The sequence below is a fragment of the Pseudophryne corroboree genome, chromosome 2 (genome assembly GCF_028390025.1).
Source record: "Pseudophryne corroboree isolate aPseCor3 chromosome 2, aPseCor3.hap2, whole genome shotgun sequence".
Lineage (NCBI taxonomy): Eukaryota > Metazoa > Chordata > Amphibia > Anura > Myobatrachidae > Pseudophryne > Pseudophryne corroboree.
Window position 1 is genome coordinate 284,747,218 of NC_086445.1, and position 26,325 is coordinate 284,773,542.

General features: G+C 45.8%; 1 protein-coding gene across 4 annotated transcripts in view; it reads left to right on the forward strand.

The window, feature by feature from the left end:
• Window positions 1-26,325, forward strand: part of ELF1 (E74 like ETS transcription factor 1) — a 293,243-nt gene that overhangs the window by 255,975 nt on the left and 10,943 nt on the right. For all 4 annotated transcript variants that reach the window (XM_063952879.1, XM_063952880.1, XM_063952881.1 and 1 more), the window contains exons 4-8: window positions 1,691-1,798; window positions 5,018-5,173; window positions 5,307-5,390; window positions 6,461-6,653; window positions 10,653-11,117. In XM_063952879.1, coding sequence (XP_063808949.1) covers window positions 1,691-1,798; window positions 5,018-5,173; window positions 5,307-5,390; window positions 6,461-6,653; window positions 10,653-11,117 — 1,006 coding nt within the window. The remainder of the gene's footprint in view (window positions 1-1,690; window positions 1,799-5,017; window positions 5,174-5,306; window positions 5,391-6,460; window positions 6,654-10,652; window positions 11,118-26,325) is intronic.

The following is a 26,325-nucleotide window of genomic DNA, read 5'->3' on the forward strand; positions in this document are numbered from 1 at the left end:
GTACTTGCCTTGCTGCAGGCTTGGTGGCTCGCTTCGCTGGTCACAGGTTCTATTCCCACTCTATGGGTGTTGTGGACACACACGAGTGGGAATAGCCCATGTGATCCGGGATTCTGGCTGGCGGCATTGTCAGAAGTTGGGATTCTGGCATCTATATCCTGACCACCGGGATCCCGACTGCAGGCAATTTAGTTGCATCCCCTCTTTGTTCCCTTTCACTCCACATATAAAATCCTTTTCACTGTTTAGTCACCTACCCTTTCCAAACATATCAGAATATGCCCCTTTTTTAATTTAGAATTTTATGTTATCAAGGATCTAATCCAGTTTTCAGTTTTGCTACTGCAACATGTTCCTGTTTGGCCTTACCGGGATCGGCATGAAATACCTCCAATCAAAATACAGACGGTCGAAATCCCGACAGCAATGGACCGACGGTCAAAATCCTGACAAGGTCAAAATCCCGACATGGACAAAATACCGACTTTTAAAATACAGACAAGGTCAAAATACCGACATGTAAAATGCCGACAGGTCAAAATACCGACATGCATTTTTTCATTGTTTTTTGTGTATGTCAACATAGGTCGACATGGACACCATATAAGTGTACCGCGTCCCCTCGCATGGCTCGCTGCGCTCGCCTTGCTTCGGGCACAGTGTCTCGCTGCGCTCGGCACACTATTATATTCCCCCTCCAGGTCCACTGGGATTGTAAAGTATGAACAAGTCAGTTTCAATTAAAAAATCATGAAAAACTCATGTCGGCATTTTACATGTCGGTATTTTGACCTTGTCGGTATTTTAAATGTCAGGATTTTGACCATCGGTCAATTGATGTCGGGATTGGAGGTAAATTGACTGCATCCCGCCTTACCTACACCCATCGTGGCCTTACCTACACCAATCGATCCCTGATAAATGCTTTGGCTCTTTTACATTCCATCACTACTTCCCTGTAATGCCACAGGCCAATTCAAGGTACTTTTCCTCACAAACAGCGCCCCCTCATTCATACATCTCTATTCTCATTATAATATACTCTTTGTTAGCTCTGTTCTATATCTGCATCTGACCTGCCCTCAGAAGAGAAACACTCCTTACTCCCTCACTTCACCCCTCACCTCAGCCTCCAAATCGTCTCCTGAGAGATCCCCTTTTACAAACTTCCTACTCTGCTTATCCAGACTCCCTCCAACATCCAGTCAAGTGCTGTCTCAAATCCCACCTCTACTATATCTTATTCTGTCTCCACCTGTCCAGTTACCATCTTTCCCTCTAGCACCTATTGTCACAGCAGTCTCACGCCTGCACTTTCTCAGTCAGTCTTCATTGTTCTGTTTCTATTCATTAATTGTTTTTGTTTGTAGGATTTCTTTTACCGTCTGTTTGACTTCGCAGAAATCTGTGGCAACGTATAAATAGATGAAGATGATTACACAATTTCCAAAACATTCAAACCTATTGCCAGAGCAGGATTGCCATCTGCTGGTCAACTTTGATAACACTTAGTTATTTGATATCTCACTTTTTAGTTTAGGTTCATGGCATAATTGCTGATGTTATACATTTATACAAAAAGTGTTTATGTATAAATAAACAACCGCCATACTAAACAAAACTTATAGCTTTCAAAGTAGGTTTGAACATTAGTAAGCTTGTAGTAACATTAAAAAAAATAATCTTTCAGTGGAAGCATCCTGTGAGAATGGAGATGAGACCATGGAAACCATTGAAGCAGCAGAAGCACTTCTTAATATGGACTCTCCTGATGGCTTGCTGGATGAGAAAAAACTAGGTAACGTTGCGATGATGCGTGTTTCTCCTAGCACTGTCTGTTCTGTATGCAGAGTCACTCTGGGATACGGAGCATCCACCAGTGACATGTTATGCAGAATACACATTAAACTATGTACAGTATATAGCATTATAAATTGTTTGGTATCAAACTCCCATCTATATAAAACAACATTTTTATGTGGTTACTGGAATAGGGAGACTACTCTGAGAGCGGCCTGGCATGTAGCTCTGATCAGACCTTACTCTCATGTATATGTCTAGGCTGATGCACGTGGATTCATAAAGTATTCCCAGAAATGAATAATTGTATCAGCATATACAGTCTGTACAAGCTTCCGCTATAAGTGCAAGTGCATCTCGAACGCTACTAACAGTCCATTTCCCATAGAGATCAGTAGTCTATATTATTATGCCCATTACTGGTCTTGGTCTGCAATTTTACTTTCCAAAGTAGACCTCTGTCTTCAGACCTACTTTTTTTTGTTCTAATCAACATTGGCTCATTAAGGGCTCGATTGTCTTCAAGTTTACTTCTACTCGATTGGACATTTTAAATGTAATCCTACCTGAGATGTCTGCAGGATTTGTTTGTATTCTGTTCAGAAAATTGCCTCTTAGAGAAAAGTAGAGCCATTGAGGTTGATGCCACTGCTTTATCGTCGTTTGCTGTGTCACATCTGTGACTATAGGCAAATGCTAGTATCTGTCCTGGTGCACAAGCGTGCGTATGACGGTGCAAGGACTGAGACACCCACTTTGTGCATCTTTAGACGCAACCATTGGTCACACAATCAAATTCTGCACCAGCCCCATGCTAGGTGCAGAGTCTCTGTCAGAGTATGGCCTCCAACGCGAGTGGTTAAGCATCTGTATACGCAGCCACTGCAGTGACCTGTCTGCGACAGTCCCATAGCGCACACATAAGACGTGCCATCTCCGTGTGTCCGCTAAGCCACCTTCCAGTCACTGCCCAGGACAGCCCAATACATTTTCAAGACATTCACAAGACTGTGCATCTCAGTCGCAACTGTGCAAGGACATGTGCTGTGTGGCTAGATACATGCATAATAGGAAAAATATCACCCAACCGCTTCTGACATCTACATAGCGTGCAACTCAGAATCAGACACTATGGCTGTGATTATTGCACTGGGGAACATCCATGGCATAACTGGGGTGTCTATCATACTTCCTCTTACTATATATTTCCGCACTTAATAATTTCACGAGGCAAATACTAGATTGCTAGGACTACCCTGTTAGTGGCTATGTGCTTATTATGGACTCTGTACGTATAACCTCTATGCCGCAACTATTTTATTGGCCCTCTACTATAACACAGTGTGTCTAGCTATTACCTTTCCTGCAGACTGTACTATTTTGGGGGCTGCAGAACATTGGCCCTCATTCCGAGTTTTTCGCTCGGTATTTTTCATCGCATCGCAATGAAAATCCGCTTAGTACGCATGCGCAATGTTCGCACTGCGACTGCGCCAAGTAACTTTGCTATGTAGAAAGTAATTTTACTCACGGCTTTTTCATCGCTCCGGCGAACGTAATGTGATTGACAGGAAATGGGTGTTACTGGGCGGAAACACGGCGTTTCAGGGGCGTGTGGCTGAAAACGCTACCGTTTCCGGAAAAAACGCAGGAGTGGCCGGAGAAACGGTGGGAGTGCCTGGGCGAACGCTGGGTGTGTTTGTGACGTCAACCAGGAACGACAAGCACTGAACTGATCGCACAGGCAGAGTAAGTCTGGAGCTACTCTGAAACTGCTAAGTAGTTAGTAATCGCAATATTGCGAATACATCGGTCGCAATTTTAAGAAGCTAAGATTCACTCCCAGTAGGCGTAGGCTTAGCGTGTGTAACTCTGCTAAATTCGCCTTGCGACCGATCAACTCGGAATGAGGGCCATTGTACAGATGTGTCCTCATACATCTTTGCTGCTGTCACGGCAAACAGCCCCTCTTGGCACTCTAGGTCGCATGGGAATCTTCTAGTGTCAAGCTTCTTTTTTTGCCGAAAATGCATCTTAGTCACAATGCAATTAGAAGAGGCACGAGGAGGCTGTGCTGAATAATTTGATATGACATTTGTATCTTGTGCGCGACTGAGTCCCTGAATCTGTACACGAAGTGCTACAATGTAGCAGCTGCAGCTTTTTTCCAATACAATTTCTGTTCTGCTCCGAATACAGACTCAATCACATACAATATACAACTGTCACATATCAAATTATTCAGCACAGTCTCCTCGTGCATCCTATCTGCATTGCGTTGCGAATAACATGCATTTTTGGCAAACAAAGACATCCAACATTAGCAGAGCTGCACAGGACTTTGTGGCTCACTCACGCCAGGCATCTCGCGCTGGATGTATGAGGACACATCTGTAGGTGGCTCTGGGTGGGCTTCGTTAAAAAATGTAGAAGATGACTTAGAGAATGACAGGAGTTCCTAAATGATGAGGGATGAAGCGCTACCCTCCAAACACTGTAGTGGATTAGGCCATGAAAATGTTTTCCTTTATAATAAAGTCCAGAAAAATGAAAATGTTCCCTCCATAATCTGTGCCAACGTCGGAGGCAAGAAGGGGAACAAGGTGTTGCTTTTTGTACAGAGATCAGTGATTATGTGCACATAGTAGACCTGACCCAGAGTCTCATGCATGTGGACCGCATTGCGTGCTTGAGTAGCTGCAGATTTCTGCATGTAGTCCAATGTCAGTCTGAACTGTGCGGCTGCACCACCCCTAAACATCCGCTTGTGAGCTCATTATCATCGCTGTCCGTGCTCATTTGCACCACCATTATGCTGGATGCAGGAGGAGCGGATGAAATCCTGCATACACTCCCAACACTCCCATACCCGCCTCAGGAGCAGCAACGGGACCAGGAACAAATGTGTCCAGTTTCTGACACCACAGTCTTTAAAAAACACATTTATATGGCATTGGTATTCACAGGTTAACATTGTTATTAGGGCATGCTGTATCTCTTCATAATCATTGTTGTTAGCCAATTGATCTTTCCAATATGCATTTACACTGAGCAGTGTTTGCATTTAAGTGGCAGACACTGCTCAGTATATGAAACTGGTGACTACTTGGATCCATTTGTGATAAATGATTAATTCTGCAGGGTTAGCACAGAAAAATAATATGGAATTCCTATTCACTAGTCACTACTGACATTTGTTTCTGCTTTGTTTTTTAAGCTAACATTTTCTGTACATCTGAGGATGAGCTGATGGGTGCCCCAATCACACATGTGTCTGTCACTGTGGATGGAATTCCAGAAGTGATGGAGATCCATAACATGTATCCAGATCTACCAGAATCGCATCTCGATGAGCAACCTAAAAGAAAAAAAGGTATTGTGGGAATTACCTGCTGTATTCTCCAATGTGACCGTTCCCTGACATCCGCATCCCCTGCCTGAGTACTGTACACATCTCAGTTTTAGATGAATCAACTCCTATTTATTTCCAAAACTATTTTTTTTAGGGAGAAAACAAAGACCTGCTCGTCCCGAGTCTCCCACCACTACCCCAAATATATCTGTGAGGAAGAAAAGCAAAGATGGAAAAGGTAATGCGGTTCCCCTGGCAGCAGGCCCGTTCTCTTGTTCTGTATTATTAATGACATTTTCTCTGTCTCTTATTTTCTGGGTTTCATCCGTTTATTGGCACTTGTGGGTGTAGTTGAGGGTTAATAACACTGACCTGTCTTTTCTGGATTGTAGTGACAGCTCCATTTGCTAAAGGAATAATTTAGTTACGTAATGCTCCTTGTTTTTCCTTTTATTTAGGAAAATCATTATGTCATTAACTTGTGCATATTAATGGTAACCCTTCCCAAGGTGGAACATGGTTCTTTGCTGGTGGAGAGGTTATAGATGCATGTTCATATAGTGCCATCCCTCATTTGCACTGATTAATAGTCAAAACTATATAAAGAGAAAAGGGACAAAGCCAGTGCTGTAATTCTTCCCAGGCTGCTCCTGTCCATGCTGCTGCACCCTCTAACAACAGACATCGGTAGAACTGACGCAAGGTTTTGCTGGTAACAGTAGTACCTCACTGCTGACATGTCAGATTTAGTAGAAAGGACACAGACCTTTGTTCAGCTACAATCCTTTCATTCTCTTCTACCGGTTGTCTGAACATGCCAGGCAGTATGTTCCAGGTGACACAATGTGGGGAATTTGTTCCTGTACAGATGTGTCCTCATACACCTAGCCTCTATATGCCTGGCACGCCTGCGCCGTCCCGAGAGGTGTGGTGTACAGTCTTCTTTTCTTTACATTTTGCATCTTATGCATATCCAAGATGCAGAGAAACACCGCTCAAAGTATACTAGGAACACTGGGCTACGAAATTAACTGCACAGGAGTTGGTTTCAAAGACGTACAAAGTTGTTATCGTGTGAAAAGGCAGCAGCTACTACATCATAGCAGGTCATTTACAGTTTCCAACTCATTTGCAGACAGATGTACAAACGTCCTTGTATTAAATTGATCAGTGCAATATAGCGGATACGTTTTGCCTTTTGCAGCTTTATTTATGCGAATAAGATGCACATTTTGAGTGTACTGAGAGCGACTAAAGCCACAGTGTATAAGGACTCATCTATACTTACGTGACTGCTTTGTTTTTCAGGTAATACCATTTACCTTTGGGAATTTTTGCTGGCTTTGCTACAAGACAAGGCTACATGTCCGAAGTACATTAAATGGACGCAAAGAGAGAAAGGGATCTTCAAGCTGGTGGATTCCAAGGCAGTTTCTAAGCTTTGGGGGAAGCACAAGAACAAGCCTGACATGAACTATGAAACAATGGGCAGGGCACTCAGGTACACTGATACAGAGCAAAGAGTAATACATGTGTCTTCCCCTGTCCTCTATACAGACAGCACTAGCTGACTAGGCTGGCAGCTCCAAATTCTTTATAGAAGAAATATGTGAAGATAAATCTAATTAGATGTGGAGTCTGCTGTAGAGTCATTTACCTACTCTAGTGTCTTTAATGTTATACATTTTAGATTTCATTAAAGTGATGGATTAAAAGTACTGTGGGCCAAATCCTGTATTACACAAAACACGCACATACAGATGGAGCCACGCCAGTCGTGGCTCTATCTGTGCCTGGGCGCGCCCAGCGACTACAGGAGTGTCCGGGCGGGTGCACGCGCCTGTAACTAAGACATGCCCCATTCACTAGAATGGGAGAGCGTCTCTGTGCACTCCCGGCGTGACTAGGCAGACGGATCGCCTAGTCACGTCGGTCGTGCACGCCTGTGATGGAGCCGCCTCAAATGAGCACGGCTCCATCTGTATTGGGCCTAATTCAGACCTGATCGTAGCAGCAAATTTGTTCTCTGTAGGGCAAAACCATGTGCACTGCAGGGGGGGCAGATACAACATGTGCAGAGAGCGTTAGATTTGGGTGGGGTGTGTTTAAACTGTTATATCACATGTTATATCTGCCCCCCCCCCCCCCTTGCAGTGCACATAGGTGGTCATTCCGAGTTGTTTGCTCGCTAGCAGTTTTTAGCATCCGTGCAAATGCTATGCCGCCTCCCACTGGGAGTGTTTTTTAGCTTTGCAGAAGTGCGAACGAAAGGATCGCAGAGCGGCGGCAAAGTTTTTTTGTGCATTTTTAAAGTAGCTCAATACCTACTCAGCGCTTGCGATGACTTCAGACTGTTCAGTTCCTGTTTTGACGTCACAAACACGCCCTGCGTTCACCCAGCCACGCCTGCGTTTTTCCTGGCACGCCTGCGTTTTTTCGAACAATCCCTGAAAACGGTCAGTTGACACCCAGAGACGCCCTTGTCAATCACTCTGCGGCCAGCAGTGCGACTGAAAAGCTTTGCAAGACCGTGATAAACTGCATAGTTTGTTGTAATAGTACGTCATGTGTGCGCATTGCGCCAAATGCGCAGAAGTGCCGTTTTTTTGCCTCATCGCTGCACAGCGAACAAATGCAGCTAGTGAACAAATCGGAATGACCACCATGGTTTTGCCCACGCCGACTCTCCTGCCTACTGATTACTTCCTCCCACTCCTGCCTCCAAGATTTTTCACGTGCTGCTCCATTTCTCTGGAATTCCCTACCTCTCCCCCTCAGACTCTCCACCTCTCTACAAAACTTCAAACGGGCTCTCAAGACCCAACCAAATCTCATCCTAACCCTCTGTTCCACATTCTCTGTGTACCCTGTCTGTGTCACCCCTCTCTGTCTACCCCTCCCCTTTAGAATGTAAGCTCTCACGAGTAGGGCCCTCTTCCCTCATGTGCTTATCCTTTTACTTACTTTAATAATCTTCAACTGCACCAAATCCAGCAGTCTTCTGCCACCTGATACTTATTCCAGTGTAATCTGCTGATGTAGCTATGTTTATTTACCCTGTACTTGTCCTATATTGTCGTCCACTGTAAGTTGCTGTTTTCCTGTTTTGATTATATGCATATGTACTCTGTAATTGGGCGCTGCGGAACCCTTGTGGCACCAGATAAATAAAGAATAATAAGAATAATAATTAGAGAACTAATTTGCTGCTGCGATCAGGTCTGAATTAGGCCCATTGTACACTATATATATATATATATATATATATATATACAGGTTGAGTATCCCATAGCCAAATATTCAGAAATACGGACTTTTTTGAGTGAGAGTGTGATAGTGAAACCTTTGTTTTTTGATGGCTCAATGTACACAAACTTTGTTTAATACACAAAATTATTAAAAATATTGTATTAAATGACCTTCAGGCTGTGTGTATAAGGTGTATATGAAACATAAATGAATTGTGTGAATGTATACACACTTTGTTTAATGCACAAAGTTATAAAAAATATTGGCTAAAATGACCTTCAGGCTGTGTGTATAAGGTGTATATGAAACATAAATACATTCTGTGCTTATATTTAGGTCCCATCACCATGATATCTCATTATGGTATGCAATTATTCCAAAATACGGAAAAATCCGATATCCAAAGTACCTCTGGTCCCAAGCATTTTGGATAAGGGATACTCAACCTGTATGTATGTATGTATGTATGTATGTATATATATATATATATATATATATATATACACACACACACACACACACACACACACACATTGTGCATATATACATACGTACACACACACATATTGCACATACATGCTATACATACATACACAGCTATATATTTAGATTTTTATTCAGCAGAATATTCTAAATAATGAAACACATTAAAATGGCATGGACAAAAATTATGGGACTCTTTACATTATTATTGAGTCACAATCTTCAAAGGCAGTCATTGCAGTCAAGTGATTTCTTTAGCTCTCAATAGTCAGCAGGTAGTTTGGCCCACTCTTCCTGAGCAAACTGCTCCAGCTGTCTCAGGTATGATAGGTGCATTCTCCAGGCTGCATGTTTCAGCTCTTTCCATAGATGTTCCATAGGATTCTCCAGGCTGCATGTTTCAGCTCTTTCCATAGATGTTCCATAGGATTCTCCAGGCTGCATGTTTCAGCTCTTTCCACAGATGTTCCATAGGATTTAGATCAGGGCTCATAGTCCAATATTCTCTTCATATCCATTCTTGTGTGCCTTAGCTGTGTGTTTCGGGTCATTATCCTGTTGGAGGACCCATAACCTGGTACCGCGTGCCAGATACAGCTAAGCACCCCAAAACATAACCAAGCCTCCTCCATGTTTCACAGTATGTATGGTGTTCTTTACTTTTACAGTTTAATTTTTTCATCTGGTAACATAGAGCTAATGTGCCTTGTGAAAAAGATTACATTTTGACTCCTCTCTCCAAAGGACATTCTCCCAATAGCCGTGTCAATATGCATTTTAGAAAATTCCAACTTGGAGTCCTCCTGGGTCTTATTCCATGGAGCCCGCTGTCCCTCAAAAATAGTCAGATGATATGATCAGACACTGACTTGCATTGACCTCGGAGTTCAGATTGTGTCTCTTTGGAGGTTTTCCTTGGCGCCTTTTTTTTTTTTTTTTTTTTTTTAAACCACTTTCACTACCCTTCTGTTTAATCTGGGGTCGATTTTCCTCTTGCAGCCGCTTCCAGAGGTTGGCTACAGCCCCATGGACTTTAAACTAAAAATAATATTTGCAACTGTTCACCAGAACTTCAAGTTGCTTGGACATGGTCTTATAGCCTTTATCTTTAACGTGCTTGTCTATAATTTTCTTTCTAACCTCAGACAACTCTCTCCTTTGCTTTCTCTGGTCCATGTTCAGTGTGGTGCACATGATGATACCAAAACAGCAGAATGACTACTTTTCCCCATTTAAATTGGCTGAATGACTGATTAGAAGATTGAAGATGTGTGTGATGCTAATTCAAGAAAGCAGTTAGTTTGAAATATAAGTATAATCCAGTTATTTATTATGTTTTGTAAGGTGGTACCAGCAAATATGTCCAGGCCCTATTAAAATATCTTTGGAGAATAAACAATAACTTATCTCTTTTTACAGTATAGTATGTGTGCTTTACTCTATGAAATGACAAAGTAATTTAGGCATACATGAGACAATAACTTTTAATTCCATCACTTTTCAGGAGACTAGGCAGCAAGCTGCTCAGCCCATATTTATTAATGTATGCTGCAAGTATATATAACCCTTCATTAAGCTCATTGCATTTTTCAAGGTTATACTCCATACCAATGAGATTTAATGGAGAAGGTGTGGGCGACCTTACAACCCCATGGACTTCTACCCCAAGATGTTATGTTAGTCAAAAGCCAGAATTGCATGAATGACCCGCTGTTATGATCCAGGGTAGATGAAAATAACTGGATGCTAACCTTTATCTGTTTTATAGGTACTATTACCAAAGAGGTATTTTAGCTAAAGTAGAAGGCCAACGTCTTGTCTATCAGTTCAAAGAAATGCCAAAGGATCTTATATACATTGATGAGGATGACTCAAGCTCTGCAGAATATTCTGGAAGTTTGTCATCAGATGTTCCTTTGCACTCTCCAGTTTCTACTCCTTATCGAAATCCAGCAAGAGCATCTAAAGGGTCTCCAAATGCTGGACAGAGAAGTAGCTCAGCCACTGTCCTCAAGTCACCCAAATCTTCAAAAGTGAAAGAACTAGTGGAGCCTAACAAGCAACAGTTGTCCTTGTTGCCATCAGATATGTTGAGAACAGTGACTCATTCCACTCAACCTCACCCTACTCAACTCTTTCGGACAGTCCATTTAATGCCTGGACAGGCTATTCCTGAACAAGGCTTAAGTTGCACCATTCAGAATGACACAATGTCCTCTGCGCAGACAATCAGGTGAGTGTGTCATTGGAGACTAATTCTAATATTTTAATTTCAGTTCATATGTAATATCTACCCACCTCCATCCTTCCATGTCATGAATCCATTGCACTTGTCCTAAGACATATGGGAACAGTTAAAGGGGAGAATTCAGTTTGCCACATAAGCTGGCGCAGGCCAACCAAAAGCGGGGCTGTTTCTCCTGAAAACACAAAGGTTTCATGTGTGTGTTCAGGGGGAGAATTTTTTTTTATCGGGCAGCCAAATCGAATCGCCACCCCCCCCCCCCCCAAAAAAAAATAATAATAATGCAGGAACAGGATAAACATCGGGAAAAATCGCAAAATGCTGACGTTTTTTACGTCGGATGTTTATTCTCCTGTAATTGAATATATCCTTTCCCCCCCAAATTGGCTGTATGTCAGTTTCTATCACAACCACTGATTGGAAGGAGCCGTGTCCAGGTTAGTTACTAACAAAGCAATGTATGAACATTACTTGACTTATCCTATTTGCCAACATTGTGGAAGCGTTGCTGCTCTGGCAGGAGATGGTTTTCCCAACTCACAGTTTTATCTGACATATGTCTCCTACAGTTTTGCTAATTGGATGGACCATAGGGCTTAATTCAGACCTGATTGCAGCAGCAAAATTCTTCTCTAATGGGCAAAACCATGTGCACTGCAGGGGGGGCAGATATAACGTGCAGAGAGAGTTAGATTTTGGTGGGTTATTATGTTTCTGTGCAGAGTAAACCCTGGCTGCTTTCTTTTTACTATCAATTTAGATTTCAGTTTAAGCACACCCCACCCAAATCTAAGGGTGTGTACAATGGTGAGAGCCTTGCTATGCCCGATTTTCACTTTGTGATTTCCCCTGAACTCCCCGGAGCCCAGCACCACTGATTTTGACTAACTTTTCTTGAGATATGGACTATGTGTTCTTACGATTTTGTCTTATGTGAGATTTAATTGACATGTGAGATGAACTAGATAGTACACCGATCTATCAAGGATTGACTTGCCTGCACAGTCTATCTTTTCTTGTGATATCGACCTGGCGGGACCGCTCATCGGGATCGAATCGGGATCGCAAGTGGCATAACACCTTGCGATTTGCACTAACTTTTCTTGTGATTTTGACTATATAGTCAAAATCGAAAGAAAAAATCTCACTGTGTGTACACACCCTAACTCTCTCTCACATGTTACATTTGCCCCACCTGCAGTGCGCACGATTTTGCCCATTAGAGAACAATTTTGCTGCTGCGATCAGGTCTGATTTAGGCCCATAGGCCCTCATTCCGAGTTGTTCGCTCGCTAGCTGCTTTTAGCAGCTTTGCACACGCTAAGCCGCCGCCTACTGGGAGTGAATCTTAGCTTCTCAAAATTGCGAACGAAAGATTCGCAATATTGCGAAAAGACTGCTCTGTGCAGTTTCTGAGTAGCTCCAGACTTACTCGGCATCTGCGATCAGTTCAGTGCTTGTCGTTCCTGGTTTGACGTCACAAACACACCCAGCGTTCGCCCAGACACTCCTCCGTTTCTCCAGCCACTCCCGCGTTTCTCTGACGTCCTAGTGGATGCTGGGAACTCCGAAAGGACCATGGGGAATAGCGGCTCCGCAGGAGACTGGGCACAACTAAAGAAAGCTTTAGGTCACCTGGTGTGCACTGGCTCCTCCCACTATGACCCTCCTCCAAGCCTTAGTTAGATCTTGTGCCCGGCCGAGGTTGGATGCACACTAGGGGCTCTCCTGAGCCTCTAGAAAGAAAGTATAGAATTAGGTTTTTTATTTTCAGTGAGACCTGCTGGCAACAGGCTCACTGCAGCGAGGGACTAAGGGGAGAAGAAGCGAACCTGCCTGCTTGCAGCCAGCTTGGGCTTCTTAGGCTACTGGACACCATTAGCTCCAGAGGGATCGACCGCAGGCCCAGCCTTGGTGTTCGGTCCCGGAGCCGCGCCGCCGTCCCCCTTACAGAGCCAGAAGCAAGAAGAGGTCCGTAAAAGCGGCGGCAGAAGACATCAGTCTTCACCAAGGTAGCGCACAGCACTGCAGCTGTGCGCCATTGCTCCTCATACACACTTCACACTCCGGTCACTGAGGGTGCAGGGCGCTTGGGGGGGGCGCCCTGAGCAGCAATAAAAACACCTTGGCTGGCAAAAATACCACAATATATAGCCCCAGAGGCTATATATGTGGTAAATACCCCTGCCAGAATCCAGAAAAAAGCGGGAGAATAGGCTGCGGAAAAGAGGCGGAGCTATCTCCCTCAGACACACTGGCGCCATTTTCTCTTCACAGTGCAGCTGGAAGAAAGCTCCCCAGGCTCTCCCCTGTAGTTTTCAGGCTCAAAGGGTTAAAAAGAGAGGGGGGGCACTAAATTTAGGCGCAATATTGTATATACAAGCAGCTATGGGGGAAAATTCACTCAGTTATAGTGTTAATCCCCACATTATATAGCGCTCTGGTGTGTGCTGGCATACTCTCTCTCTGTCTCCCCAAAGATGAATTGTGTGAAAAGCGTGGGTTCCCCCTGATAAGAAACTGGTAATTTCTAAAAAGTTACTGATGGCGTACCTTTTCCCGCCAGAGGATAAGTTACGCTGGGAGATATCCCCTAGGGTGGATAAGGCGCTCACACGGTTGTCAAAATAGGGAGGCTATCCTGAAGTCTGTATTTACACACTCAGGTACTAAACTGAAACCTGCAGAGCGTGCTGCTGCAGCGTGGTCGGTGACCCTGTCAAACATACTAGTTTGCTAACATGAGAACATATTAAAGACGTCGTCTTATATATGAGGGATGCACAGAGGGATATTTTGCCGGCTGGCATCCAAAATGAATGTAATGTCCATTCTGTCAGGAGGGTATTAGAGACCTGTCACTGGACAGGTGATGCTGACTTTAAAAGGCGCATAGAGATTCTGCCTTATAAGGGTGAGGAATTATTTGGGGATGGTCTCTGGGACCTCGTATCCGCAGCAACAGCTGGGAAGAAATATTTTTACCTCAGTTTTCCTCACAGACTAAGAAAGCACTGTATTATCAGGTACAGTCCTTTCGGCTTCAGAAAAGCAAGCGGGTCAAAGGCGCTTCCTTTCTGTACAGAGACAAGAGAAGAGGGAAAAAGCTGCACCAGTCAGCCTGTTCCCAGAATCATAATTCTTCTCTCGCTTCCTCTGAGTCCACAGCATGACGCGGGGGCTCCACAGGTGTAGCCAGGTACGGTGGGGGGCCGTCTCAAAAATTTCAGCGATCAGTGGGCTTGCTCACAGGTGGATCCCTGTTTCATTCAAGTAGTATTTCAGGGGTACAAGCTGGAATTCGAGATGTCTTCCCCCCGCCGTTTCCTCAAATATGCCTTGCCGACAACTCCCTCAGGCAGGGAGGCTGTGCTAGAGGCAATTAATAAGCTGTATTCCCAGCAGGTAATACTTAAGGTGCCCCTACTTCAACAAGGACGGGGTTACTATTCCACACGGTTTGGGGTACCGAAACCGCATGGTTCGGTGTGACCCTTTTTTATATTTAAAATCCTTGAACACATACATAAAAAAATTCAAGTTCAAGATGGAATCGCTCAGGGCGGTTATTGCAAGCCTGGACGAGGGGGATTACATGGTATCCCGGGACATCAAGGATGCTTACCTGCATGTCCCCATTTACTATCCTCGCCAGGAGTACCTCAGATTTGTGGTACAGGATTACCATTACCAAGTCCAGACTCTGCCGTTTGGACTGTACATGGCACCGAGGGTGTTACCAAGGTAATGGCCGGAATGATGATACGCCTTCGAAAAAGGGGAGTTTTAATTATCCCGTACTTGGACAATCTCCTTATAAGGGCGAGGTCCAAGGAGCAGTTGCTAGTCGGGGTAGCACTATTTTGGAAAGTGCTACAACAGCACGGTTGGATTCTAAACAGTCCAAAGTCACAGCTGGTTCCTACGACTCGTCTACTGTTCCTGGGGATGGTTCTGGACACAGACCAGAAATAAGTGTTTCTCCCGGAGGAGAAAGCCAAGGAGCTGTCATCTCTAGTCAGAGACCTCCTGAAGCCAAAACAGTTATCGGTGCATCATTGCACGCGAGTCCTGGGAAAAATGATAGCTTCCTACGAAGCAATCCCATTCGGCAGGTTCCATGCAAGAACTTTTCAGTGGGACCTGTTAGACAAGTGGTCCGGATCACATCTTCAGATGCATCGGCTGATAACCCTGTCTCCAAGGACCAGGGTATCTCTACTGTAGTGGCTGCAGAGTGCCCATCTTCAAGAGGGCCGCAGGTTCGACATACAGGACTAGGTCCTAGTGACCATGGATGCCAGCCTTTGAGGCTGGGGGGCAGTCACACAGGGAAGAAACTTCCAGGGACTTTGGTCAAGTCAGGTGACTTCCCTACATAAATATTCTGGAACTGAGAGCCATTTACAATGCCCTGAGTCAGGCAAGGCCTCTGCTTCAAAACCAGCCGGTCCTGATCCAATCAGACAACATCACGGCAGTCGCCCATGTAAACCAACAGGGCGGCACAAGAAGCAGGATGGCGATGGCAGAAGCCACAAGGATTCTCCGATGGGCGGAAAATCATGTGTTAGCACTGTCAGCAGTGTTCATTCCCGGAGTGGACAACTGGGAAGCAGATCTTCTCAGCAGACACAACTTCCACCCGAGAGAGTGGGGACTTCATCCTGAAGTCTTCCAAAGGATTGTACACCATTGGGAAAGGCCACAGGTGGACATGAAGGCGTCCCGCCTCAACAAAAAGCTATAAAAGATATTGCGCCAGGTCAAGGGACCTTCAGGCGATAGCTGTGGACGCTCTGGTAACACCGTGGGTGTACCAGTCGGTTTATGTGTTCCCCCCTCTGCCTCTCATACCAAAGGTACTGAGAATAATAAGAAGGCGAGGAGTAAGAACGATACTCGTGGTTCCGGATTGGCCAAGAAGAGCCTGGTACCCAGAACTTCAAGAAATTATATCAGAGGACCCATGGCCTCTGCCGCTCAGACAGGACCTGCTGCAGCAGGGGCCCTGTCTGTTCCAAGACTTACCGCGGCTACGTTTTGATGGCATGGCGGTTGAACGCCGGATCCTAAAGGAAAAGGGCATTCCGGAGGAAGTCATTCCTACGCTGATTCAAGCCAGGAAAGATGTAACTGCAAAACATTATCACCGCATATGGCGGAAATATGTTGCTTGGTGTGAGGCCAAAAAAGGCCCCAACAGAGGAATTTCAACTAGGTCGATTTCTGCATTTCCTACAAGCAGGAGTGTCTATGGGCCTAAAATTAGGCTCCATTAAGATACAGATCTCGGCTCTGTCGATTTTCTTCCAGAAAGAATTAGCTTCAGTACCTGAAGTTCAGACATTGTAAAAGGAGTGTTGCATATTCAGCCCCCGGTTGTGCCTCCAGTGGCACCTTGGGATCTCAACGTGGTGTTGAGTTTCTTAAAATCACATTGGTTTGAACCACTAAAAACCGTGGATCTAAAATATCTCACGCGGACAGTGGTCATGTTATTGGCCTTGGCTTCGGCCAGGCGTGTATCAGAATTGGCGGCTTTGTCATATAAAAGTCCTTATCTGATTTTCCATATGGATAGGGCAGAATTGAGGACTCGTCCCCAGTTTCTCCCTAAGGTGGTATCAGCTTTTCACTTGAACCAACCTATTGTGGTGCCTGCGGCTACTAGGGACTTGGAGGATTCCAATTTACTGGACGTAGTCAGGGCCTTGAAAAATTATGTTTCCAGGACGGCTAGAGTCAAGAAAATTGACTCGCTATTTATCCTGTATGCACCCAACAGGCTGGGTGCTCCTGCTTCTAAGCAGACTATCGCTCGCTGGATCTGTGACACGATTCAGCAGGCGCATTCTGCGGCTGGACTGCCGCATCATAAATCAGTGAAAGCCCATTCCACAGGGAAGGTGGGCTCATCTTGGGCGGCTGCCCGAGGGGTCTCGGCTCTACAACTTTGCCGAGCTGTTACTTGGTCAGGGGCAAACACGTTTGCAAAATTCTACAAAATTGATACCCTGGCTGAGGAGTACCTTGAGTTCTCTCATTCGGTGCTGCAGAGTCATCCGCACTCTCCCGCCCGTTTGGGAGCTTTGGTATAATCCCCATGGTCCTTTCGGAGTTCCCAGCATCCACTAGGACGTCAGAGAAAATAAGATTTTACTCACCGGTAAATCTATTTCTCGTAGTCCGTAGTGGATGCTGGGCGCCCATCCCAAGTGCGGATTGTCTGCAATACTTGTACATAGTTATTGTTAACTAAAGGGTTTTTGTTGAGCCATCTGTTGAGAGGCTCAGTTGTATTTCATACTGTTAACTGGGTATAGTATCACGAGTTATACGGTGTGATTGGTGTGGCTGGTATGAGTCTTACCCGGGATTCAAAATCCTTCCTTATTATGTCAGCTCGTCCGGGCACAGTGTCCTAACTGAGGCTTGGAGGAGGGTCACAGTGGGAGGAGCCAGTGCACACCAGGTGACCTAAAGCTTTCTTTAGTTGTGCCCAGTCTCCTGCGGAGCCGCTATTCCCCATGGTCCTTTCGGAGTTCCCAGCATCCACTACGGACTACGAGAAATAGATTTACCGGTGAGTAAAATCTTATTTTTTCCCAGAAACGGTAGCGTTTTTTCACACACTCCCATAAAACGTCCGGTTTCCGCCCAGAAACACCCACTTCCTGTCAATCACACTCCGATCACCAGAACGAAGAAAAAACCTCGTAATGCCGTGAGTAAAATTCCTAACTGCATAGCAAATTTACTTGGCGCAGTCGCACTGCGGACATTGCGCATGCGCATTAGCGACTAATCGCTCCGTTGCGAGAAAAAAATAACGAGCGAACAACTCGGAATGACCCCCATAGTTGGGAAATACTAACTTTTACCTGGAGTTACCCTTCAGCTAGGTCGAGCAACCAAAATGGCAGCCAGCATAGCCATATGTTCTGCAAAACCTGAATACTGTGTATATTCCTTAATGGTATCTGTAGAATATAACAAAAACATAAGTTTAATTGCATTGGGAGTGGATCATATTTACTTTGGTTATCTTTCATGGTTGGAGATATTGAATATGTGCCTTTCTTTCAACTGACAATGCATATCATATGGGGACCAGTGCCTCTGGTCAACCATATTTTCCTGTAATCTGGTATAAAATCGTACTTATCTTGTTCAGATTTTGATTGGGTTATTTATTTTACTGGGTTTGCAATTTGGATAATTTGATCTGAAACAATCAAATTGGCTTTCTATAATGTATAGCAGGGGTGGGAACCTTATATTCTACCATGGGCCATTTGGATATTTAGAAATTCCTTTGGGGCCATGCAAAAATTATCAATTTAAAAATTACCCTGCCCCCCAGTAGTTATGCCCCTTAGAGGTACTGAGTGCGCGTGCCAAAAAATGCGTGTGGCCAATTAAAATGCAACGTGATACACATATGCCCCCAATAGTGCAGTGCCAGATACACATATGCCAGTGCAGTGCCAGATACACATATGCCAGTGCAGTGCCAGATACACATATGCCAGTGCAGTGCCAGATACACATATGCCAGTGCAGTGCCAGATACACAAATGCCAGTGCAGTGCCAGATACACAAATGCTCCCACAGTGCCAGATACACAGATGCCCCCACACATGCCCCCCACCCCACTGTGCTGCTCACTTCTGCTGCTGCTACTCCGTCCGGCTGCTGCTCCATCCGGCGCTGGCGTGTCTCAGCTGTCCAGGGGTTAGGGCAGGGAGTAAAGCGCGGCTATGTCGGGCGGCGGCGTGTAGGATCTCAAACCAGCCGCCGGTTCGTGAGACAATCAGAGCTAACGGACCGGCAGCAGTGGCTCCTGCCGGTCCGCGAGCTCTGATTAGCTCACGAACCGGCGGCTTGTTTGAGAACCTACCCGCCGCTGCCGCCGGACATATAGCTGCGCACTCCTCCCTGCACTGACAACTGAGACACACCGCCGCCGGACTGAGCGGTGGCGTGTCTGACTGACACACACGCGGGTGGGCCGGAACAAACGGCTTTGCGGGCCTTATGCGGAGGTTCCCCAGCCCTGATGTATAGACACTTGTTCTGTCCAGAAATTTTTGCCAGCTGGGTGGTATTAAGATTTAGCCAGGTGGGGGCAGTATAATACTATACAATAGCGTAAAACAAATGACATAAGCCAGTACAGTGATGGTAAACAGACTTGACAACATTATAGTATGGGAAGGGAGGGGATGGATAACCGGGTAAGGAAGGGTAGCAGGGGAGGTAATAAGCAAAGCACAAATAGTCTGTAACAAATGGGATGAGAATATAAAGAGTTACAGAAGACCAACCTCAGTAGTCAAAAGCTGATGTAGGTAAATAGAGCTATATATATGGGACTTAAAATATCTTCTCCCACTTCCTTTCACCTATCTCCTGACCAATATCATGTTCCCAAGCAGTAGTAAAATTAGGAATCCGGAGATGATCTGTCAAAATTAATTTATACAATGTCCTGGAAATTGCCAGCTGTCCATCGCGAAAACACACCTCCCTCTAGCCAGTACATAAAACGCCCTGTAGGTCTCAGCCTAGAGGAAATTGTCCGTTGGATAGAAATGAGAGGAGGGTGAAGCTATTGTTGAAACAGAATGTCTATCCCTAAGTTTTTTCCAGCATGCCAGAATAAGAGTTATAGTTGAGTGGCGGGTGACAGGGAATGAAGGAATCCAAGGATCTATATGTACCGGAATGCATCTTTCTCTATTTCAATCTATTGTTTAGAGCGATCACCACTAGTCCAATAGAGGATTCTGTTCAGCATGGTCGCCTGGTAGTAGCTGAATATATTGGGCAACTGCAGGCTTCCCTAACACAGATCTTCCTTCCATCAGAGATCCCTCCCCCATCAGACCCCAATCAGATGGCTCCCCCCAGAGCAAGCGATCAGCAGAGCTTAACCACTTGCCTCGTCACATCAGATGCGACCACACTAGCTAGTGGTTAAGGATGCGACCAGTCAGATAAACAGTGTTTGCAGCTGCAGTGAAACTTCCCTCTGCTGCTGCTCTCAGAGGGACCTGAAAGTCCCTCTACCTGCCCACACCCTCCCCCCAGTGTTTGACATGCTGCCGATCATTGCTGATTGGTCAGCATGGCAGTTCCTCCCCACACCTAGCGGCTGAAGACAATAGCAGCCGCTGGGGAAGTGTCAACCCCCCTTAGCCCGCCCTGTATACCTGTGGCTGTCCCTGCTGTTAAAAGGAAAGTTGCGATGGTCACAATGTTTCCGAAATTCCGATGGTGCCAACCGATGTACCAGTGTTTAGGGGAAAAACATAATTTTAAGTTCTATTAAACACATTAAATTCACCATACACTACAGCACTGCATTATCTAAAATATGTGTTTACTGAATTAGCATGTTGCGCTACATAGCGCGAGTTGCATGATACGACAGCTGCTGTAATTTCCACCTTTGCTCTTTAGTGTCTTTTCCGCATCACAGCCACATACAAACAGGATTTTAGTGTACTGAAGGCTTAGAACGTATACTTTTTTCACAGTCATGGCTGTCTAAATTTGCGTGGGACACTAGGTACAGCTTGGTTATATACTGGTACCACGTCTCTTGCTTTCTTCTCAGAATAGCGTCCTTGTCACACTGCTATAACACATAAATCCAAAAGTGGTGTACTTTGTGATTTTATTGCATTAGCAGTGCTAAACAGACACATTCAGAGATATTCTAAACAGGATGCATGTCGCATTTATTGCATTTTTCATGGCGTGCTACTTGGAAGGAGAAAACGCATATTTAATCGTCCGTAATTATACAAAACATATTTATTTAAGATTTTCATGTGTAAGCAGTGTTTTCCCTAAGATTAATTTCATGGGCACTCCGCTCATTACTTTGTACATGCTGCCCGGTCCTCTGACAGCACCACTCAGGTATCTGCCCCAGTGAGGCCTCAGCAGAGCGTAACCAGCATTGCAGTCATGTGAAAGATACAGGAAATGGGGCGCTACTGGCTGATCTTTGTGTCAGTCATATAAGTGCAATGCCGGTTAACCACTTAACTGACAATTTTTTTCCCCAAAAAACGCTCAGAAATTGTAATTTTTTTTCATGAGTGAATTAGGTGAAGAACATGAAATTAACCTTATCCAAAATTATTTTGGTTTAAAAAAAATAAAAAATGTTTTTTTGTTTTTTTAATTGTTTATTTTGTGGGCTCATTCCCAGATGTTTTGCAGTTCAGGACTCTTGAAAGCGAGTAATGATTTAGTGCTGATTTGTTACTTTTTCCATGCATATTGCGATTACCATTGTCATCTATTATACTAGTAGGGCATACTGTATTGAAACATTTTAAATGCAACATGTGAATTTTCAAACACATTGGGCGGTTTTCAATTCTTTTCACCCCCTTCCACACCTGTTCTGTTGCTGCTGATGGGTATGGTATAATAATTTCAACTCGCTACCCCCGCGGTAGCGAGGGCACCCAATCCGTTACGCAGCTAAACCTGATTACTATGGGCGTGATATGCTCGATAATGGGGATCACTTTAGAAAGGAGATTAGGCATAACGCGATTTATGGTAAGAATTTACCGTTGTTAAATCTCTTTCTGCGAGGTACACTGGGCTCCACAAGGATTAACATTGGGGTGTAGAGTAGGATCTTGATCCGAGGCACCAACAGGCTCAAAGCTTTGACTGTTCCCAAGATGCACAGCGCCACCTCCTCTATAACCCCGCCTCCGTGCACAGGAGCTCAGTTTCGTTAACCAGTCCAATGCAGTAGCTGGTACCAGAGACGACAATCGCTAGTAGCCACATACACCACACACTCACTACAGGAGAGGGTGTCAGTGGCTAATGCCATACCAACCCAAAGAAGCCAAGTGCGTCAGGGTGGGCACCTTGTGGAGCCCAGTGTACCTCGCAGAAAGATTTAACAACGGTAAGTTCTTACCATAAATCTCGTTTTCTGCTGTGGGGTACACTGGGCTCCACTGGGCTCCACAAGGATTAACATCGGGGATGTCCTAAAGCAGTTCCTTATGGGAGGGGATGCACTGTAGCGGGCACAAGAACCCGGCGTCCAAAGGAAGCATCCTGGGAGGCGGAAGTATCGAAGGCATAGAACCTTATGAACGTGTTCACTGAGGACCACGTAGCCGCCTTGCACAATTGTTCAAGGGTCGCACCACATCGGCCCGCCCAAGAAGGTCCAACAGACAGAGTAGAATGGGCTTTGATGGTAGCTGGAGCTGGAAGACCAGCCTGTACATAAGCATGTGCAATCACCATTCTAATCCATCTGGCCAAGGTCTGCTTGTTAGCAGGCCAGCCATGTTTTTGAAAACCAAACAAGACAAAAAGAGAATCAGATTTTCAAATGAAGGAGGTTCTCTTCACAGATACCGAAAGCCCGTACCACATCCAAAGACCGCACTTTAGATGACACCTCAGGAAAATTAAAGGCCGTAACCACAATCTCCTGATTAAGGTGGAAGGAAGTCACCACCTTGGGTAAATAACCCGTTCTAAGAACTGCCCAGTCACGGTGAAAAATCAGATAGGGGGACTTACGGGATAAGGCACCCAAGTCCGAGACCCTTCTAGCTGAAGCGATAGCCAGCAAAAGCAAAACCTTAAGGAAAAGCCACTTAAGGTCTGCAGACGCAAGAGGTTCAAACGGAGACTCTTGCAAGGCCTCCAGAACCACCGACAGATCCCAAGGGGCCACAGGTGGCACATAAGGAGGCTGAATCCGCAACACGCCCTGAGTGAAGGTATGAACATCAGGCAGGGCAGCAATCTTTCTCTGAAACCAAACCGACAAGGCAGAAATGTGAACCTTGAGGGAGGCCAGACGAAGGCCTAAGTCCAGGCCATGTTGTAGGAAGGCCAACAGTTTGGCCGTACTAAACTTGAAAATGTCATGATTATGAGATGCGCACCAAGTAAAGTAAGCATTCCAGACCCTATGGTAAATTCGAGCAGAAGCCGGCTTATGGGCCTTCAACATAGTTTGAACGACCGCCTCAGAAAAACCCTTGGCCCTCAAGACGAAAGCTTCAAGAGCCACGCCGTCAAAGCCAGTCGGGCCAAGTCCTGGTAAACACAATGGCCCTGAACGAGGAGGTCTGGTCATTGTGTAAGTAGAAGAGGACTGTCTAGCGAGAGGCCCTGTAGATCTGAGAACCAGTGTCTTCTGGGCCACGCTGGAGCGATCAGAAGTAGGTTTCCTCCTTCTTGCTTGAACTTTCGTATTACTCTGGGCAGGAGTGACACCGGAGGGAACACGTACGGCAGCCAAAAGTTCCATGGAATAGCCAGAGCGTCCACGAACGCTGCTTGAGGATCCCTTGTCCTTGCTCCGAAGACCGGAACCTTGTGATTGTGTCGAGACAGCATCAGGTCCACATCTGGAAGGCCCCACTTGTTCACGAGAAGTTGAAACACCTCCGGATGGAGGCTCCACTCTCCGGCGTGTACGTCCTGATGACTGAGAAAGTCCGCTTCCCAGTTTAGGACCCCCAGAATGAACACTGCGGATATGGCCGGCAGATGGCATTCTGCCCACTGAAGAATCCGTGATACTTCCCTCATTGCCATGCGGCTCAGAGTGCCGCCTTGATTGATGTACGCCACCGTGGTGGCGTTGTCCGATTGTATTTGAACAGGTCTGCTCTGTATCAAATGCTGGGCTAGGTTCAGTGCATTGAACACTGCCCGCAGTTCCAGAATGTTTATCGGGAGTAGAGACTCCTCCTTGGTCCACCGACCCTGAAGGGAGTGTTGTTCCAACACCGCGCCCCAACCTCTCGTCAGCAGGACCCAGTTGGATATCCAGAAGGGACGGCCCCTGCTCAATTGATGGTCCTGAAGCCACCAGCTCAGTGACAGGCGGACCTCCGGAGACAAGGAGATCATGTGAGATCTGATCCGGTGAGGCAGGCCGTCCCACTTGGTCAGAATTAACTTCTGCAGAGGGCGAGAATGGAATTGAGCATACTCCACCATGTCGAAAGCTAACACCATGAGACCTAGCACTTGCATTGCCGAATGTATCGACACTTGAGGACGAGATAGGAAGAATCGAATCCTGTCCTGAAGCTTCAGGACTTTCTCCTGAGACAAGAACAACCGCTGGTTGTGAGTGTCCAATATTGCTCCCAGGTGCACCACGTTCCGAGCAGGAACCAGGGAAGATTTCTTCCAGTTGAGTAGCCATCCGTGGGCTTTCATGAACTGGACAGTCAGATCTAGATGACACAGGAGAAGTTCTGGGGAATTTGCCAGGATCAACAAATCGTCCAGGTTTGGTAGGACCTTGACCCCTTGACGGCGGAGTACAGCCGTCATTACCGCCATGACTTTGGTGAAGACTCGCAGAGCCATTGTCAAACCAAAAGGTAACGCCCGAAATTGGTAATGAACGTTGCCCACCGCAAACCTCAGGTACTGCTGGTGAGACACTGCAATACGAATATGCATGTAGGCATCCTGTATGTCCAGGGAGACCATATAGTCCCCAGGCTCCAAGGCCAGAACAATAGAGCGTAGAGTTTCCATACGAAACTTGGAGACCCTCACATACTTGTTCAAGGACTTGAGATTGAGAATGGGCCGCGAGGACCCGTTCGGTTTCGGGACTAGAAACAGCGGTGAATAGTACCCCTTGCCTCTCTGAATCAGAGGCACCTGTACTACCACTCCTGTGGTCAGGAGGGAATGTACCACCGAATGAAGAGTGTTTGCCTTCACCGGGTCCAAAGGGACATCTGTCAGGCAAAATCGATGAGGGGGACGATTCTTAAAGGGTACGGCGTAACCTCGAGTGACAACTTCCTTTACCCAGGCATCGGAAGTGGTCTTCAAGCATTCCTGGGCAAAACCTAGAAGTAGGCCCCCCACCCTGGGATCCCCCAGGGGGAGGCCCGCCCCGTCATGTGGCAGGCTTGTCAGTTTTGGAAGCACGCTGACGGGCAGCCCAGGCCCGCTTTGGTCTGGCCTTGGCAGGTTTGGAAGCACGAGCTTGCTTCAGGTACACCTGACCTTTTGCTTTACCTGGAGGATGAAAGGGCCGAGGGAAAGTACTTTAAGGCTTCTGTGCGGAAGGAGCCGTACTAGGTAGGCAAGCTGTTTTAGCAGTAGCCAGATCAGCCACAATCTTATTGAGGTCTTCGCCAAAAAGAATGTCTCTCGTAAAAGCAAGCACCTCCAGGGTTTTCTTAGAATCCACATCCACCGACCAGGATCTCAACCAAAGGATACGTCGAGCCAAGATGGACGTAGTGGCAGCCTTGGCCGCCAGCACCCCGGCATCGGAAGCCGCCTCCTTAAGGTACAGAAAAGCCGTGGCAAAATATGAGGTAAAACTTGTTTAACCACCTTCTAACGTTTAAATCTGTCCGGGTTTTTAGTAGTGATGTGCACCGGACATTTTTCGGGTTTTGTGTTTTGGTTTTGGATTCGGTTCCGCGGCCGTGTTTTGGATTCGGACGCGTTTTGGCAAAACCTCACCGAAAATTTTTTGTCGGATTCGGGTGTGTTTTGGATTCGGGTGTTTTTTTTTAAAAAAACCTAAAAAACAGCTTCAATCATAGAATTTGGGGGTCATTTTGATCCCATAGTATTATTAACCTCAATTACCATAATTTCCACTCATTTCCAGTCTATTCTGAACACCTCACACCTCACAATATTATTTTTAGTCCTACAATTTGCACCGAGGTCGCTGGATGGCTAAGCTAAGCGACACAAGTGGCCGACACAAACACCTGGCCCATCTAGGAGTGGCACTGCAGTGTCTGGCAGGATGGCACTTCAAAAAAATTGTCCCCAAACAGCACATGATGCAAAGAAAAATGAAAGAAAAAAGAGGTGCAAGATGGAATTGTCCTTGGGCCCTCCCACCCACCCTTATGTTGTATAAACAGGACATGCACACTTTAACGAACCCATCATATCAGCGACAGGGTCTGCCACACGACTGTGACTGAAATGACTGGTTGGTTTGGGCCCCCACCAAAAAAGAAGCAATCAATCTCTCCTTGCACAAACTGGCTCTACAGAGGCAAGATGTCCACCTCATCTTCATCCTCCGATTCCTCACCCCTTTCACTGTGTACATCCCCCTCCTCACAGATTATTAATTTGTCCCCACTAGAATCCACCATCTCAGATCCCTGTGTA